The sequence below is a fragment of the Lissotriton helveticus genome, chromosome 10, assembly GCF_964261635.1.
Source record: "Lissotriton helveticus chromosome 10, aLisHel1.1, whole genome shotgun sequence".
NCBI lineage: Eukaryota > Metazoa > Chordata > Amphibia > Caudata > Salamandridae > Lissotriton > Lissotriton helveticus.
Window position 1 is genome coordinate 186,189,232 of NC_136071.1, and position 18,226 is coordinate 186,207,457.

At 41.5% G+C, this 18,226-nt stretch overlaps 1 protein-coding gene across 3 annotated transcripts in view; it reads left to right on the top strand.

Annotated features, from left to right (window-relative positions):
• The window catches only part of PDZD9 (PDZ domain containing 9), a 225,768-nt gene that overhangs the window by 55,112 nt on the left and 152,430 nt on the right, over positions 1–18,226 (top strand). For all 3 annotated transcript variants that reach the window (XM_078664204.1, XM_078664203.1, XM_078664205.1), the window contains exon 2: positions 4,701–4,868. In XM_078664204.1, the coding sequence (XP_078520330.1) occupies positions 4,701–4,868 (168 nt within the window). The remainder of the gene's footprint in view (positions 1–4,700; positions 4,869–18,226) is intronic.

Genomic DNA, 18,226 nt, shown 5'->3' on the forward strand with positions numbered 1-18,226 from the left:
TTTATGAAACCTGAGTGGCTCACCTCCCTGCTTTCTCTTGTAGCTTTCTGATCACCAGGTTTTGGGCCCGGCACAGATATGGAAATGAAAAACATGTCTTCAGGATCGCACCCTCGCTGGGGATGTGTTGAGTGGATCACTGAAATAATATCGAGGGACAGAATATCGACCAACAAAAATATCGTTGACAAAATATCGAGAGACAAAATATCGAGTTTCTGTCTACAAACAGGTAAGTACAAAAATATCGAGTTAAAAATATCGTTTACAAAAATATAGTTGCAAAAAATATCGACTTTAATAAAAACAATGTTTAATTACATTAATATAAAAAATTAATTACTAAAATATACTTAACAATACTTAAAATAACTTTTAATAATTAAATAATTAATGAAAGTAAAAAAAAAATATTTTTTTAATCATATTTCTTAAAACATATATATATATAGTAACAAAATTTAATTAAATAATAGCCAATATTATTAACGTACAAATACAATAGAGTAAAAATTACTATTCCCACTCCAGTGGGTGCAACAGTAGGGAAAGCGTTGGATAGCGTAGGGGTTAAAATTACTATTCCCACTCCAAGGAGTGCAACAGTGGATATATGACGTTACAACGCAACTTTTACAACGCACTACCATTTTAACGTAAGTATTGGTAAGTATATAATAATTTTTATAATTTAAATTATTTAAAATTAATTTAATATAATTTAATTTAATTTCATTAAATTAAATTAATGTAAATTGAATTTTACTTTATTTTTACACTGTACCCCTGTACCCCAAAAATCCAAAACTGACCCTGAACCCTAAAAAAAAACCCTTTACCCAAAACCCCAAAACTGACCCTGAACCCTAAAAATACCCCTTTACCCAAAAACTAAAAACTGACCCTGAACCCTAAAAATACCCCTTTACCCAAAACTGACCCTGAACCCTAAAAATACCCCTTAACCCAAAAACTAAAAACTGACCCTGAACCCTAAAAATACCCCTTTACCCAAAAACTAAAAACTGACCCTGAACCCTAAAAAACCCCTTTACCCAAAAACTAAAAACTGACCCTGAACCCTAAAAATACCCCTTTACCCAAAAACTAAAAACTGACCCTGAACCCTAAAAATACCCCTTTACCCAAAAACTAAAAACTGACCCTGAACCCAAAAAATACCCCTTTACCCAAAAACTAAAAACTGACCCTGAACCCTAAAAATACCCCTTTAATTTAACATAATTAGCAATTAATCAATTAAATTAAATTAATAACCAATTACATTTTAAATAATTAACAAATGTTATTTAATTACCAATTAATTAAATATTACTACCAATTAATACATTTACATATTTAATTAATTATAATTAAATTACTTCCCACCCTATTCCCCTATAAACCCACAACCCGCTACAGGAAATACATTATTTTAATTTACATAATTAGCAATTAATCAATTAAATTAAATTAATTACCAATTACATTTTAAATAATTAACAAATATTATTTAATTACCAATTAATTAATTATTACTACCAATTAATAAATTTACATATTTAATTAATTATAATTAAATTACTTCCCACCCTATTCCCCTATAAACCCACAACCCGCTACAGAATAAAATTACACAATAATAAAAAAAAAAATCATTAATTAAAAATAATTATAACATAAAATGACACTTTTCACACATATTATAACATAAAAACACTATAAATAATTAAATATTATTTAAAAAACGATATTTTTTACTATCTAGATTATATACTTGGATATTTTCACTTTCTATATTATTTACAGTCGATATTACTTCACTTACCTTAAAAACGATATTTTGACTGTCGATATTCTGTCCTGTCGATATTTTGTCCAAACGATATTTAAAACTCGATATTCTGTCCAAACGATATTTTGGAGTCGATATTATGTCTGTGCACCGTGTTGAGTGTTACTAGATGACGGTATAAGGCTCCATAGTATGAAAGGCATCTGAATGAAAGGTAGGTTAGGAGCCCATCAAATAATCAATATATTATCGCTACCTTCATCTCAGGAGGGCTACCATATTTTTACGTGCAATACCAATACGTTTCAGGTATCCCTTTGATAGGAAAGGGTGAACACTTCTCAGCAGTATTGTTGTTCTTTTCATGGTTATGAATAGTACTAAAACATTGCACAAATCCTAAAATGGACAGGTTCACAGTTGTTGTATTTTCAATGGAAAGTTAAAAATTAAACTGGGTGCTTTATCCTTAATGGGACAATACATAAACTTATCAGTGGCTGCTATATTTCTAAAGCTATAGTGCTAACACATTTCAGCAAGGCTGTCATACTTTTCTTGGAAAATAGTAACACTTTTTAGCTAGTTTGCTATATTGTTGATGAGTCTTTTCACTCAACAGATTGTATACCTTTAATGGCAAAGTTGCCGCACATCACAGAAAGGCTGAATAGTTGAAGAGAGGTTTCGGGAAGACTCCTGACACTTCCTGGGGTATTCGGACTAGTGATTATGTAGAATGTAATGCACAGAAAATATTGTACAGCTACCTCATTCACTCAATATCTCTTAGCTAAGGGAACTTGTATTGGAGACGGGCTTGCCCAAGATGGCAGATGGAACAATACTCTGAAACCGAGATCTGGCCCTTAGTCACATTTATCTGCCTATATCCCCCCTTCTGCATGAATAATTTGCCTGACCTTTGCACCCCTAGTGCGTGTGAGACAAATACACTTCCTTTCTGACCCCCATTGAATGCTTTGGGATTATGGAAGCAACATACGGAGATGCGTTGCTGAGGCCTGCTTCGTACACCGAGGGGAGTGCCTAGCCCAATCGCAGCCACGGAGCTCCAGCATCTTTGCTGCCACATCTCACCACTGGACGCTTCTCTAACAGGCCTGTGGGTGACACCTGCTGTCAGTACCTCCTCTGCGTGGCACAGGGAGCTGCGACCACTGATGCACGTTGGTACCCTCCAGCCTGCCTAACCCTTTAGGGCGTGGAATATTTGCCTAACACTGGAAGGCATCCCGGGGGAATGCTGGCCCATGACAAAGACTCAGTTGACTACCAAGACCCCTGGGGTGCCTGTATTTCATGTCGGCTGTGTTAGTCTGGCCTACAGCCTAGTGTTGCACAACTACCAATGCCTCTCAAGGTCTGCTGCATAACCTGTGCCTGCATTTACCGCCAGCAGCCCACCTGAGCTGCTACGGTTGTACTTTCTTGCCGCTGGGGCACAAACTGCCTGTGTACTGTGGGGACCTTCCTCACCTTTCCAACAGCCTCCTCTCCATGTCATGATCAACGCATATTGAATCATTTTCTGCATCAGGAAGCCGATGGGAGGTATCACTGCTTCTTCGAAGCATGTCTTCGTAGTGCTCTCTCTCACCGCTTCATTGTTTGTTCTACTTTTAGTTCTGCGGACTTGAGCCAAAGCTCTGGTGCCTCTGCCGGCCGGAGTGTGCTAGTGACAAGGATTACCCTGCAACTCTTGCTTGGAGCTTTACTACTGGCAGTACTTCCTTGGTCCCTAATGGAGTAATGATAACCCCACCAGTGCTTTCATCTGGGGATTAACAGCACCGCTGTACCTGGAATCTTGTGCTTTCATTGCCACATTGATGATTGGCATGGCCCAATACCCGTACATCATCTCCTCCCACTGGAGGCTATCTTATTGTATTGTATTGTAATTGCATTTGTATAGTGCTTACTACCCCTGACGAGGCATCAAAGTGCATTTTTGGCGAGTAGCACACTAATTCAGGACACATAGAGGATTAGTGTTGAATTAGTATAGTGAAACATGCAAGTAAATTTTAAGTGGTGGATATGTTAGTCAGTTATTTGGATTCGGAAGAATAGAAGAGGAAAGAAGGTTTGTATTTATATAGCGCTTCTAACCCCTGACAGGGTGTTGAAGCGCTTTTTCTTCTGGTGAGTAGCAGTAGCACGCTACTCCGAAAACCCAGATAGATAGCAATTTGGGATTCCCTAAATGCTATGCTAGTAGGCATCGCAAATTGCGATATTGCCTTAAGGAATCGCAAATTTCCACCAACTTCAAGTTGGTGGTAATTTGCGATTTCCTTTAATAAATCACTTTTTTGCTTTTTTCAAAGTGCCATGTGGCACACATGCATGCCCTTAGGGCATGTATGTGTGCCATATGTCCACAAAAGCACATTTCAGAGGTGCAACAGGGTGTCCTTTTGGAACCCTTGCACCCTTGAAATTGCAAGCACAATTTGCGAGTACCTATTGGGTGCTCGCAAATTGCTTGCGCAATTCCCATTTATTCCTACGGGCCTCTTGGTCCATAGGAATGACTGGGAAGCCATTCCTTAATTGCGACTCACAATTAGCGAGTCGCAATTAAGGAATGCAAGGGAATCGCAAATAAATTGCATATTTTTAATAGCGATTCTCTAAAAATCTCTATTTGAGAATCGCAAATGTATCCTTTGATACATATGCCCCATTGTCTTAATCCTTTTACGCAGCATGAAAAACAAGATTTGTGAATCTTTTTTTAATAATGTTTGTAAATATACTGTAAAGCAAAACACTAAACGGTAAATGTATAACTGTTACCACAACACATGTACTTAGAGAAATAATATTTTCTGAGACTACAGCTTAGGCTAACATAATTTTCATTTTCCTATTCAAGGACCGCAGCAAGTGTCTTCTGAGCACACGCTTAGTACAACTTTACAGACTCATCTTTATTTGGATGCTGAAGGTTTGGGAGTAGCTCTTATTCAAAATGGACCATACCTCCAAATTGTACAAATTATTGACAAAGGTGCTGCTGCCAGAAATGGACGACTTAAGCCAGGTAATTAACCTGGACGGAACAAGTTACATTAGAGTTGGACATTCATAAATAAAGCTCAATATTTTCATAATCAATAATTTCCTTGTAACTAAGCAATAAGGTTGGTTTGTGTCATAACCGATTAGAAAGGTGGATCAGTTGGTATTACTTTCTGTAACAAAGTCCTCAATAGAATTTTTCTTTTTTAAAGTACAACGTAAAAAAAATAAGATGGCTACCACAAAGGTCCGAGTCTAAATTTGTTTTATATAGTATCTCAAATGATTAATAGTTTTCTCTAGCCAAATCTCGGGTGAAGATGTGCTTCACAGGGATCTTTCTTTATCATGTTTGCTCTTTACGCAAAGGTGATGTTAATATTGTGTCCTGTTTGCAAATGTTTTGTGAGGTAAAGTTATATAGATACAGTTTGAAATACAATTTTATTAGAGATTTTTTGTGGTTGTATTGAATATTGATTTCAATATCTGGCATATGTTCTTCATTTTGATTACATCAATTACCGTGGGTTGATCCAATGTCTATGTCATGTTTCTTTTTGAAAGTTCAACTGTGAATATACAATAGTTTTGTTAGCCTTACCTTCTCCACCCACACATCTCTTAGAAGTGGTCCTGTTAGGTGCACTTTGAGGATTGTCACATCTGCAGGTAACCACCTGTGCAGCTCATCAGACAATCAATTTTATTTCCCAGCTCTCCCATGTTGAAGAATATTTTGCCCATGCCTAACTATGAATTACCCAGAGCAAAAAAATAAGTAAAAGACTGATCGCATATTCTGGTCCCTAGACTGTGCCTCAAATAAACTATACTAACTCAACAGTCATCCTTCTTTTCTTGAATTGGATTTTGTTTAATGGTTTAGTGTAGTTCCTATATTCCCAATAGGCTCTGCGCATAATATATCCTATAGATTTGACGTAGGACTTATGCCGACTAGGTCTCTATCGAATATATTAGACTTAATTGTGAGTGCCAGCTACCTCAGAGTTCACTAGAAACCTTTTAGAATAAACAAGAAGGGATTTGTTTCTGACAACTGCATAAACATGACAACTTTGTTTCCCCAAGAATAAAACTAATCTTCAGAGTTGTGGAAACAATAGATACATATTTTACTCAGTCATTCGTGCATGCTTCGTTTCATCAGAGGTGCAGAGAAATAGAGAGACGAGTATTTTCAATAAAAGGATTTATTGAACAGTCTTTTTTCTCATGCAAAAGAAATGAACTGCTACAATAGTAATACTGGTTGCAAAGTATAATGCGTACAGTAAGAAGAGTATTATAAAATAATACTGTAAAAGCATTGTATGGCTCCTAGACCATAGATAAATACATACATAACTAACTAAGGCTAAAAAGTACTCAACTGGTGCTTTAAAATACGCCAACCCCAAATGTACCTAACCTAAGTCTAGTACGAAGGAAGAAGTAAGTGAGGTGTAGCATAGGTTTAGTTTGTCTTTGCCAAGAATCTAACCAAGAGTTCTCTTAGGGTCTAATCAGCTCCGTACCTTGGTTTTAGAATGAAGGAGGTCTGGTATCTCTGTCTCGGGACTCAATTTCTGAGGTACTGGGTTTTTAAGAACCGGCACAGAACCAGCAACCCAGCGGTGTCAGGGTACACCCAGAGACCTCGGGTTCTTCCCTGATCCAGACCACAGAAACTCAGAGTCTTCTAGGTGAAGTCAAAGATCGATTTTATTGGCTGCAACCAAGGTAACAAGTGTCCTAGAAGTACAACACACGGGGAAGTATATTCTCAGGAGACTGCTCGAATTTACAAAGTCAGGCTTCTCTTCTTATACAGAATTTTAAGCTTCAGGCAAACATTCTTGGTTCTTACAGTAAATCATTAACATATTTCCAATACAAAGAAAAAGCAGAGTCATGATGGCATGTCCATATTGCACTTCGTGCTGCCTACAACAAATCACCTGGGACTTTTTGTGGACTATTTTATTAAGGATTTCGTGCCAGCTACCCAATGTTACATACGTGACAGTACCCATATGATCAATATGATAGAGGAACATCCATTTGACCCCACGTCCAATGTGCTTTGCACTCTGGACGTGGAGTCATTATATACAAATATTCCCCAAAATGACTCAATGTTAGTCATTGAAAAAGTTCTCAACAACCGTCCGAGACCGCATTTCATACCTACACTCTTCATTCTTCAGCTTTTGGAAATCTGCCTCTCAAAGAATTATTTTTTGTTTGATGGCCAGTACTATGGCCAGATCAAAGGTACATCCATGGGGGCTGTCTTTGCACCAAACCTGGCAGTGCTTTACATGGATAACCTTGAATGTGGGCGTATATTGATCCCGTCTAACCCTTTCCATAGTGGCATTGCCCTATGGAAAAGGTATATTGATGATATCTTCATGATTTGGAATGATAGTGAGGATCTACTTCCCCCCTTTCTACACTGGCTTAATTCTAATTGCAGCGGCCTTACCTACACCCTTACTAATAGCCGTACCAACATTCCCTTCTTAGATCTAAACATACAGGAGAAAGAAGGTGTCCTCATCACTAGCCTCTATAGGAAACCTACTGAGCGCAATACCTTACTGAGCTACAAGAGTAATCATCCTAGAGCGCTCCGTGACTCTTTACCCTTCTCACAATTTCTAAGGCTCAGAAGAAATTGTTATTTAAAAGAAGATTACTTCAGAGAGGCCCAACTACTCAGTGCTAAACTTAGCGCCCGCGGCTACCCCCGCAGATTGATCAAAACTTCATCAAAAAGAGCATGGTTTTGTCCGAGGGAAGTTCTGTTGGAATCTAAACCGAAAAAAACACAGAACCGTTTGGTGTGTGTTACAACCTTCTCTCCGATATCTAATTCACTTACTAAGAGCATTAAAAAACACTGGCCTGTGCTGAATGCTGACCAATTGCAACTAGAAAAACCCATGTTTGCCTTTAAGAAAGCCAAGAACTTAAAAGATCATTTGGTGCGGGCAGCACTACCCGCCCCTGCAGAAATGACCACAATTGATACACTATGGGGTCTGCCAAAACTCACTGGACATGTCAGATGCGGTAACTGTTCAATGTGTGAGAGCACTATAGAAGGCAAAGAGTTTATTTACAGAGATATGAAATACGAGCGTAGAGAATTCTCAAACTGTAATAGCTCAAATGCGATCTATGCTATTTTTTGCCCTTGCTCTATGATCTATATTGGACAAACTACACAAAAGGCACGAACAAGGATGTGCCAACATCGGAGCAGGATACGCTGTAGAACTGCGAATGCTCCCCTCGTACAGCATTTCACTGAACAGGCCCACACAGAAATGGATTTCAAATGGACCATCATTTGCCTGGTAAAACCGCCCAGCCGCGGCGGCAACCTGCAACAACTTCTGAACAAAGAGGAACTGCGATGGATTCTGAAGACTAAAAGTCTTCACACTGGGCTCAATCGGACTGAGGATTGGACCTCTCTGATTTAACAAATTTGACTTTACAATTACAAACTGTTTTCATCTTTTTACTAATTTTAACTGAAGCCTGGGAATACAACTGTATTTTTTCTCCTTATGGTGCACTTGTTGCAAATGGAAAAATGGAAAAAATGTGCTAAAAATTTCAGTAATTATGATTGGATGGTGTTACTGTATGTCTAGAGTGAGCGGTATCTACTGGCATGTAATTCCCCGTCCTTCACTCAGCGAATTTTTAATATCACTACCTTTAATATCACTACCTTTCTATGGGTCCTGTTCCCACTTTAAAATGGCCGACAACCTTTTGGTGCACTCTGGTTGGGTCTTATTCCCCACGTGACTCCCCGGCTCACCACACCGCGTCGTGCCTTGCAAATGGTTGTTCCTTTTCCATTCTAAAATGGCCGACACCTTTTGGCGCAAATCGATTGGCTTCCATCCCCCACGTGACTCCCCTGCTCACTACATTGCGTCTCGCTTTGCATGGGGGCGCCGCGCAGATTCCCGGTGCCAGCAAGAATCCCCATTGAGGCCTTGCAAGCTGTATTACCAGGTGAGATCGGTCCCTGACACCCTGCATACCTTTTATGTATTCGGCTAATGCGACCATTGGCACTCACGCCGCCCGTTTATTTTCCCCAGACCAGGATACCGAGACCATCGTATTTCGGGTAAGCAAACCCCTCGCAAGACGTTTTATCCACGCTACCTCTTAATTGTAAATTTAATTAAAATTTCGTCCCCTCCCTCCACAGACCCCATTACCGAGGGCACTCTCAAAGGTAGGATTATCTCCTTATAGACCTTTATTTTGGGAAGTAATTTGCGCCACTTCACTGAACCTTTTTTCTTCCCAGTAGATCCATTATGTTTCTTTGCTTTTAAGCAAATTAAATTAACAAGTACAAGAAATCTTCCTTAACTGAGTGCTACACAATTGGTAAGCCACTCCACTTCCCCACAAATGTCACACATTGTCACAGTTCACTGTATTTATTGGCACGCTAGCTCGCTGCCGCTTCACTCCACACGTGTTTATTCATTGCACTTTGGCATGCACCAGCCATAGTCACTTCCATGGACTATAAATACTCGGCGCCACTAGTCTTGCTCCTCCTGTTGTTTTCCACTGCCTGTACTTAGCATGGACTACACCCCGCTGCCGGCTGCACCTTGGCATGGTATGAGTCATGCAATCTATGCACGCAGTTTTGGCAATGTTCTAATGACATGTCTTTATCTTTTTATGTCTCCCTTCTTTTCTCATGGTATGGCATATGTACATTCCTACTAGTGATATATTTGCAAATGTGTAATTTCAAGGCAATTACCCTCTGTCCTGAGGATGAACCTTTATTAAGTATGGTTCGAAACGTCGTCGACACATTACACTAAATGCATAAATTGTTTTATACTTTTTTCATGCATATGTGTATACTTTAGATTGTCTGGTTTATGTTTTATTCTAATCAGATGTCCTGTTATTGCCTGCTATTTTGTATGTTGTATGTCTTCTTAGTGTGTTAGTCGGACACCGGCCGGTGTCCCGCTTCTATCACACTCAGTGTTCTATTGGTTTTAGAATTACCTTTGTATCAGGGAAATAAATTGTCCGGCTGGACATTTCCCCTAACAATATATTTCCATTTGGTCTATATTTATTTCTTCTCTTCATTTGTTTTTTGCTCTAAGGACCCTTGTTCTTTATAATACAGTACCTACCCATGGTCCTTAGCTTATTGCGCCTTGGGTGCCCTTGTCCCTTCTAAATAGTACTACAAATCACCCGGCAAGGCCCAACATTTCATCAGATATCGGTGGACCCCCAATAAAACAGGCACCTCCCCACCATAAAGTAAGTGAAGCAAAAAGAGTAGAGACAGATGGGAGCAAGATACGACAGGTGTGCGCGCTGAAATGGTTTTATGGCTTGTTGAGCCTTGAAGCTATCTTGTTCGGCCACTGGGAGGGGAACTGACCTAACGAGTTCGGCCTGGGGCAATGGTTCCAACTTGCACAGGTCATAGGAAAGTCGATTAAGGAGTACGTGTCCTTGTGGAATTGAATTCAGCTGGATTAAGGCCTATGTAAAGGGCAACACACAAGATGGCTGTCGTATATAAAATGGAAGCCAAGGGTTCAGAACGTTGATGACGATTTCGAGGTGAAATCGTCACTCGAGTATGCTGAAAATATTTATACATGGTGTGCTCGTCATTCTCGGTCTTTTGATACCAAATTCGTCATGTTTCGATGAAGTTTAATTCTCGAGTTCAGAATGATTACACGAGTCCAGAAGTTTCAGAACCACAAACCCTCCTTTTGCCCTTACATAGGCAATTAATCTATCCTCATGCTAATCTGAGTCCAGATCTATATTTCTAAAGTCTTTGAGATGTCGCTGTAACATCATTCTAGTATTCAGTTCATCTCTTGATACAGGCTTCCTTACACATGATGTAACACAGAGGCCACATATTGCAGGAGCACACTGTATGCACAGACAGAACAGGAAAAGAATGGCTAAGACCATCCCAATGACCATTAGAATTTTCCATCCCCAGGCGGATATCAGTTCCCAGAACCATCCCATTAACGACCAATCTCCTTTATCCACATGAATAGATTCGGAAATCTTATGTAGTTTGGAGATGGCCTGGTACACTGTTGGAGCGTTATCAGGGATGAAAATACAGCAACTAGATTGGATCAATCTGCATACCCCACCTCGGTCTGCAAGTATGACATCTAAAGCGACCCTGTTCTGAAGGGTCATAAGACGATCCGACTGGAGCTCAGCAGTCAGGTTACTAAGGACACCAGTAGTTTCTATCACGGTGGACTCAACTACCCTTGTCAATTGCCTTATGTGTCTGCTGTTAGCCATGGATCCCCAGAACGGCAGAAAAGCCTTTGCAAAGTCCCCAAATTCTTGACCTGCAGTGTCTTCTTCACTCAAGACTCCTCTAACTATCCTTGTCCTGTGGTAATCTGCCGCTGCTGTGTAAGTGGGGTGCAACAGAAATGAAACAAAACATGAACCCGAAAAGTCAGGGGGCAACCATGTATAGGCTCTATCATGGCAGATGAAATAAGTACCCTTAGCTGCTAAAAACGCAGGGGAAGTCTGAGATCCAAAAACATATGTTTCAGTACAGACACTCTTCCCCAACTGAGCCCTGGGATTTGTGCCATTACCTTGCAGACACAGATGACCCTGATGGGGTACAATCCAAATCGGAGACGATCTCTTAGCTTGCTGTTTCTCACTCAGAGTAGCTCCATATCCAGTCATGTTCCATCCTATGTATGCCAGTGTCTCATCTCTAGGGATAGTCTCATAAGAAATACCTTCCTTAATCATGTCTACTAAACCCTTGACTAGAGCACTTTTTCTAGAATTGTCTGTTACAGAACGTAGGGGGTAGATTTCGTGTGCATATATGAACATTGTCCTATATGCCCATACAGAACCATTGTGACTGAATGGCAGGACCAGATAAGGGATACCTTTATCCGTGGTGTGAGGCATAAGACCGCACACCCAACAGTTAGTTGTGTTCATTACAAGTTGGTGTTGGTGTAACAACTGAACAAAGGAGTTATTAATGAACTCCAATCTCCTATTGGATTCATGGTCAGGAAGGGGGTGGAAAGAATGAGAGGAAACAGTAGGAGGAGGTATGGGTGATGCAGTGGGTGCAAATGTTACACAAAAAGAGAATAAAACATAACTTATTAAAATTACCATTACACTAAATAGCATAAAAATGCACAATATTATAAAACTTTTCTTTGTCATCACGTTACACAATTTGTGTTTAATGTTCGTTCATTTGGCAGGTCTCTCCACATCGGGAAACTCCATCCTCTCTAAAGTGCTGCCCGCGGTGGGAGGTTGCCTCTGCTAAGGGATGCTTCTGTCAGTCTAGGGCAACTCCCTTGGACCAACCAGAACTACCGACCTAACGTCGTCAGCTGCACCCCAAAGACTTTAATCAACCGCGGCCCTAGCAGCGGAACCCGGATGGCGGTTCGAAAAACAAAAATGAGCAAGTTTCTTAGATGGGAGAGATGCACTTTCAAAAATAGTACTTGGGAGGAAAAAGAAATATCTGTTTATTAGTCCATGGATCTTGGTCTCGAATTGCAAAAGACATTGCTTTTATGAGTTCGTTTTTCTTGGTCTCAAATTATATCGTTGTCTTCCAGGTATTGTCTGATCCTGGAACAAAAGTTCAGACTCTGTAGTGTTCAATCGATTGGATGGCGGCACAGCCTTGTGCAAAATGTTTTTATTTTCTCGTTCAGGGTCAGTTCCTTTTACATGCGAATCATCAAAAGGGGTGACATGTGGCACTATTTCAGGTTCTGGGTCAGCGACACCCTTCTGGACCCACTGGTCATGGGGCAGAGAAAAGGGAATTTTCTTACAATGGGTCCCGTGGACCCAGTTGGCCTTCCCCTCCACCCGAACAGCTGATCTGGTGGAAAGAAGGACGAGGTGAGGTCCGGTCCACCTGGGCTGGTCGTTCTTCGTTCTTTGAAAGTTTCGTACAAGAACCCAAGAACCAGGTTCAATGGCGTGACCCGGAGTCTCAGGGACCGGAGGCAGGGTGTCGTGAACCTGTGAATGCAAAACACGCAATTTAGCCGTCAATTCATACAGATAATCGAGCAAAATAGGGTGTTCAAGCTCACTAAATTTTGTGGGTCTAGGCACTCCCCATATGTTGGCTGGCCGGCCAAAAACAATCTCGTAAGGGCTGAGTTTCACTCGTGAATGCACAGTCATTCTGGTGGACAGGAGTGCTAAGGGTAGAGCATCAGGCCATTTAAGACCTGTGCTCGCTTGGATTTTGGCCAGTTTGAGTTTTAAAGTGCCATTGTAACATTCTACTAATCCAGCTGATTGGGGGTGATTTGCAGCGTGGAACTTCTGCCGAATACCTAGCCCTTCACACACTCTCTTCATCACACGACCCACAAATTCACTTCCATTATCAGACCAGACCATTCTAGGCATTCTAAACCTGGGGAAGTACTCTTTCACAAGGGCTTTTGCTGTGGACAAGGCAGTATTGTCTTTTAGGGGATAGGCTTCTACCCATCTTGAGAAGGCACAAACAACAACGAGCACGTATTTTAAGTTGTTGCACCTCTCCATGTGGATGAAATCTAGCTGCAAAACCTCGAACGGATACGTAGGAGGTGCAAAATGACCAGCTGGAGTTGGGGTTCCCCTACCAGGATTGTGTTTCAAACATACCATGCAGTTCTTGACAACATTCTCTGCACACTTGGGAATCCCTGAATTGTGCCATACCAGAGCCAAAAACTCGCAAATCCCTTTCACGCCGATATGAGCCATTCCATGAGCCATTGTAACCACTGCAAGCACATATGCATCGGGTAACAACCATCTCTGATGCTCTGTCAATTCAATCCAACAACCATTTGCATCCATTCTACCCGTACTTTCTCTCCACGTGCTCAATTCTTTCTCTGTGGCCTCAGCTTGAATGGACTTCACACTCTCTATTGTGTCTTCACACATTCCAACATCACCAGTCCATCTTGCAGGGCCTGCAACATACATTCGGCTCATTACATTCTTTGCCGTTTCTTTCGCGATCTCATCAGCGAATGCATTTCCACGACCAACATCATCAGTCACCTTCTTGTGAGCACTACATTTCACAATCGCCATTTGCCAAGGCAAGGTCAGTGATTCAAGAAGCTCATTCACCAACTGACCATGCTGAATCTTAGCTCCATGCGAAGTCAGGAACCCACGTTCTCTCCACAATCGTCCAAAACTGTGAGCCACTCCAAATGCATACTGACTATCAGTGTAGATAGTCACTTTCATCCCTTTAGACAACACACATGCTCTCATGAGTGAAATTAATTCTGCTGCTTGAGCTGAATTATGTGGCACACGTGCAGCTTCAACAACTGTATGCAAAGTCGTGACAGCATATCCTGCAGTCGTGTCACCACTCGGGAGCTTGAAGCATAAACCATCCACCCATAATGTACCATCACATTCAGCAAGAGGAATATCGGATAGATCTACTCTCACTTTCGTCTCTTCATCTGTTCTGAGAAAACAATCGTGCTGTTCTGAAACATCTGATTCCTCTGCAATTGGCAACAATGTGGCTAGGTTCAAAGTACTGCACCTTTTTATGTGCACATGACTCGCTAACAGTGTCAATTCGTAACTGGACAATCGAGCACTAGTTAAGTGCTGTGTCTTGGTTCTATTTAACAACGTGTCTACTGCATGTGGGACCATCACGACTAGTGTATTATTCATTACTAGACCAGCAGACTGTCGGATAGAAACAGCTGCTGCTGCTGTGGCTCTTAAACAACTCGGCAATGCTTTAGCTACCAGATCCAAGGTCGACGAAAAATAGGCACATGGACGCTGCCTACCTCCAAACAACTGAGTCAACACAGACAATGCACAGCCCTCTTTCTCGTGGACATATAATGTGAAAGGCTTACTGTAGTCGGGGGTACCTAACACAGGAGCCGAACATAATGCTGTGCGCAATTCGAGAAAACTTTTCTGACACTCTTCAGACCAAGGAATGGGATTGGGCGTATTTTTACACGTTAATGCCACCAAAGGTTTGGCCAATAACGAAACATTTGGAATCCACTGTCTACAGTACGATGTAATGCCCAAGAAAGCACGCACTTCTCTCTGTGTTCTTGGCACACTCAACTTCGCTATTGCCTGAATTCTTTCTGGGGTCAATTTCCTTCCCTCCTTCGATAAGAGGTGACCTAGGTAGGTCACTTCTTGTCGGCAATATTGTAGTTTGGAAAGTGACACCTTGTGATGTAAATCACACAGATGACGCAATAATGACATCGTTGCTTTCCTACAAATTTCCACAGTATCTGCAGCAATGAGCAGATCATCGACGTACTGTACAAGAGTAGCACCTTTTGGTAAAACAAGTGTATCAAGCTGTGTTTTTAGAGCTTGACTGTATATTGATGGACTTTCACAGTAGCCCTGAGGAGCGCGTTTAAAGCGGAAGCTGCGACCTCCTAAACTGAAGGAAAAAATATCCCTGCTTTCTTCAGCAATCGGAATGCTGAAGAAAGCATTCTTCAGGTCAATCACCGAAAACCAAGAGGCAGAAGCTGGAATCATAGTCAATAATGTGGTAATGTCGGGGACAACTGGAAATTGTGGCACAACTATTTTATTCACCTCTCTCAGATCAATCACAAATCTGTACACAGGTGGCTGAGAGGGATCAGTTCGTTTTAAAACAGGCAGAACAGGACTATTGCAAACGTTGCCTCGTGTTTCTTCAATCACATCTTTTTCAATCAATTCGTAAACGATCGCTAGCAAAGCTTTTTCGCCCTCACTAGATATCCTATATTGTGGAATTCGTGGCATTTGAACATTGGCTTTCAATGTTACAACATATGGTGGAATTTCTAAAAGACCCACGTCATTTGGACCAGTGGCCCAAAGAATATCTGGAAGAAATAACAATTCTGCTGGAAGTTTATCCCTCGACAAATACATAGGAGAAACCACTTTTTTACCTAAAGTAAGTTGTACTCCAGAAGGAGAACAGTACAAAGTCGCATACAATCTTTTTAACAAATCCAATCCTAGCAAGTTTTCACCACAACCTGTTGTCAGAATGAGGGGTGCTTCGAATTCGCAAGGACCAACAGAAAGAGACAAAGGGTCAGAAATCGGATTTCTAACTGGGGCACCAGAAAAACCTACAGAAACGTTCATTTCGCCAGACAAAGGTGCGCCAGGGAGTTTGGAGTGCATAATAGAACTCTTTGTAGCACCAGTATCCAACAGAAAAGGTTCTGACACACCTGATGTAATCACCTCAACGTAAGGTCCACTCTGATCTACTGGAACTGAAACAACTCCCTCTCTTTGTCTATGGCTGTCCTAGCAAGTATTACCCTCTAAATACTCATCTTCGGTATAGTAATCATCAACATAGTATTGAGCTGTCCTGTCAGATGCGTTGTTCTGCTGATCGAACCTATTCATAGAATTTTGTGGTGGAAGGGGACGTGCGTTCTGACGGACGTTTCCACGTCCTCTACCTCTAGGCGCTTGCTGAACACCACGACCTCTTACACCAGAAGCACCATTTGCACGCTGTAACAGAATAGGACAACTATACTTGAAATGACCCTCTTCCTTGCAATACGAACACTGGTTGGGGCCTACAGGGACACGTGGCTGAGTGTACTCGACTCTTTGCGAGTTCCTCTGATACTGTTGAGGCTGCTGATAATTATTCTGATAGTTATTCTGACCACTATTGTTTTGACCACCACCACCACGTGGCGGATATGCTTGCTGTAACAAAACCTTCGTTTTCAACTCTGTAGTCTTCTTTTCTGCTCTATCTTTCTCATCCTTGTCTCTATTTTCGTAATATTGTGCAGTAGCTAATATCTGCGCTGAAGATGACACAGCCCAAGAACTTTCTGAATCCTTTAACTTTTTACACAATTCTGGAAGCAGATTGTGCACGAATTTGTCGACGAACAATCTCTGACCACCTTCTGTGGTCATATCTTGACCGCTGTGGTCGACAAATGTTTCTTCAAACCTGGTGAAGAAATCTGAAACAGTTTCTTCTTTCTTCTGTTTGCATGCAGACAACTTGTCCCAATTTACACGTATTGCAGGCATTATCGTTTTCATGTAATCAACTATTTTACCAGGGAGTTCTGCTATCAAAGGCTCAGGCTTAGCACCACCAACTTGTCGGGCATCTGCAGCAACAATATTAGCCCATGAGTCACCTAATTCCTGATCATGATCTGCATGACGGATTTTTCCCCATAAAGGCTGTGGAACCACATTCCCAAATAACATATCGATATCGGCTAAATTCATTATACATGACCCAGCAGTCTGTGACAATTCTTTGTAATACCCTGCAGGATTTTTACGCGGATCAGGTAATGTCTGTTTAAGGGCTAAAACTTCAGCTCGCTTCCATGGGACATGTACCCATACACGCTGAAAGTGTGGCAGGATAGGTGGGTTACCAGGTGTGTCGCCCTCTCTCCATTGTGGGGGAACTTCTCTCATCGGGTATTGTCGCGCCTTTTTCCTACTAGATGCACTAGGCTCAGATTGTGACCCAGAACTGTTCCCCTTACTCCGATATGATAATAATATCTCAACCGCTTGCTCTACATCGGGGCCTACAATCATGCCCTCTCCAAATTTAAACCGTACACGGCACAACTCTTGCGGGTTGCATTCCAGATCATTGTCTTCCAAATCCTCACAGAGGAAAACACACATCTGTTCAAAAACATATCTCTGCGTCGGTGCTTCCCATTGATGGAAGACTTCCATGACAGCCTCTACATCATACTTTACAGTGTCCATAACCCATTTCCGTGCTAAACGATTCAATGAGTCTCTCTCTTGATAGTCAGGCAGTCGACTTCGCAACTGTCTTCGTTCCATTTTAGGGGTCGTAGTAGGCGACCCGAAAAGAGGCGAGAAAAGGTTAGTGACAGTGCTAGCCATTTTCTGCCGAATGGAAGGTGAAACTGAAGGAAGAACGGGTGGAAAAACGGGGTGAGATAAGGCAGGGGCAGAGACAATAGCAGAGGAGGCATCAGGAGAAATAGAAGGAGCATTGGGAAAAATCGTAGAGGGAGCATTAGGAGAAGTAGAAAGTACAGTAGGCAAAATCGTAGAAAGTATAGGTGGAGCAGATGTGGTCGGTGGGCCTGGAGAAGGCTGCACCATAGAAACAGGAGCCAGCTGGAGAACAGCTGGTGGGTGCGGTGGAGGAACAGGAGGCACAGGTTGCACAACCAAAGGCTGCGGAGGTGCCGTGGC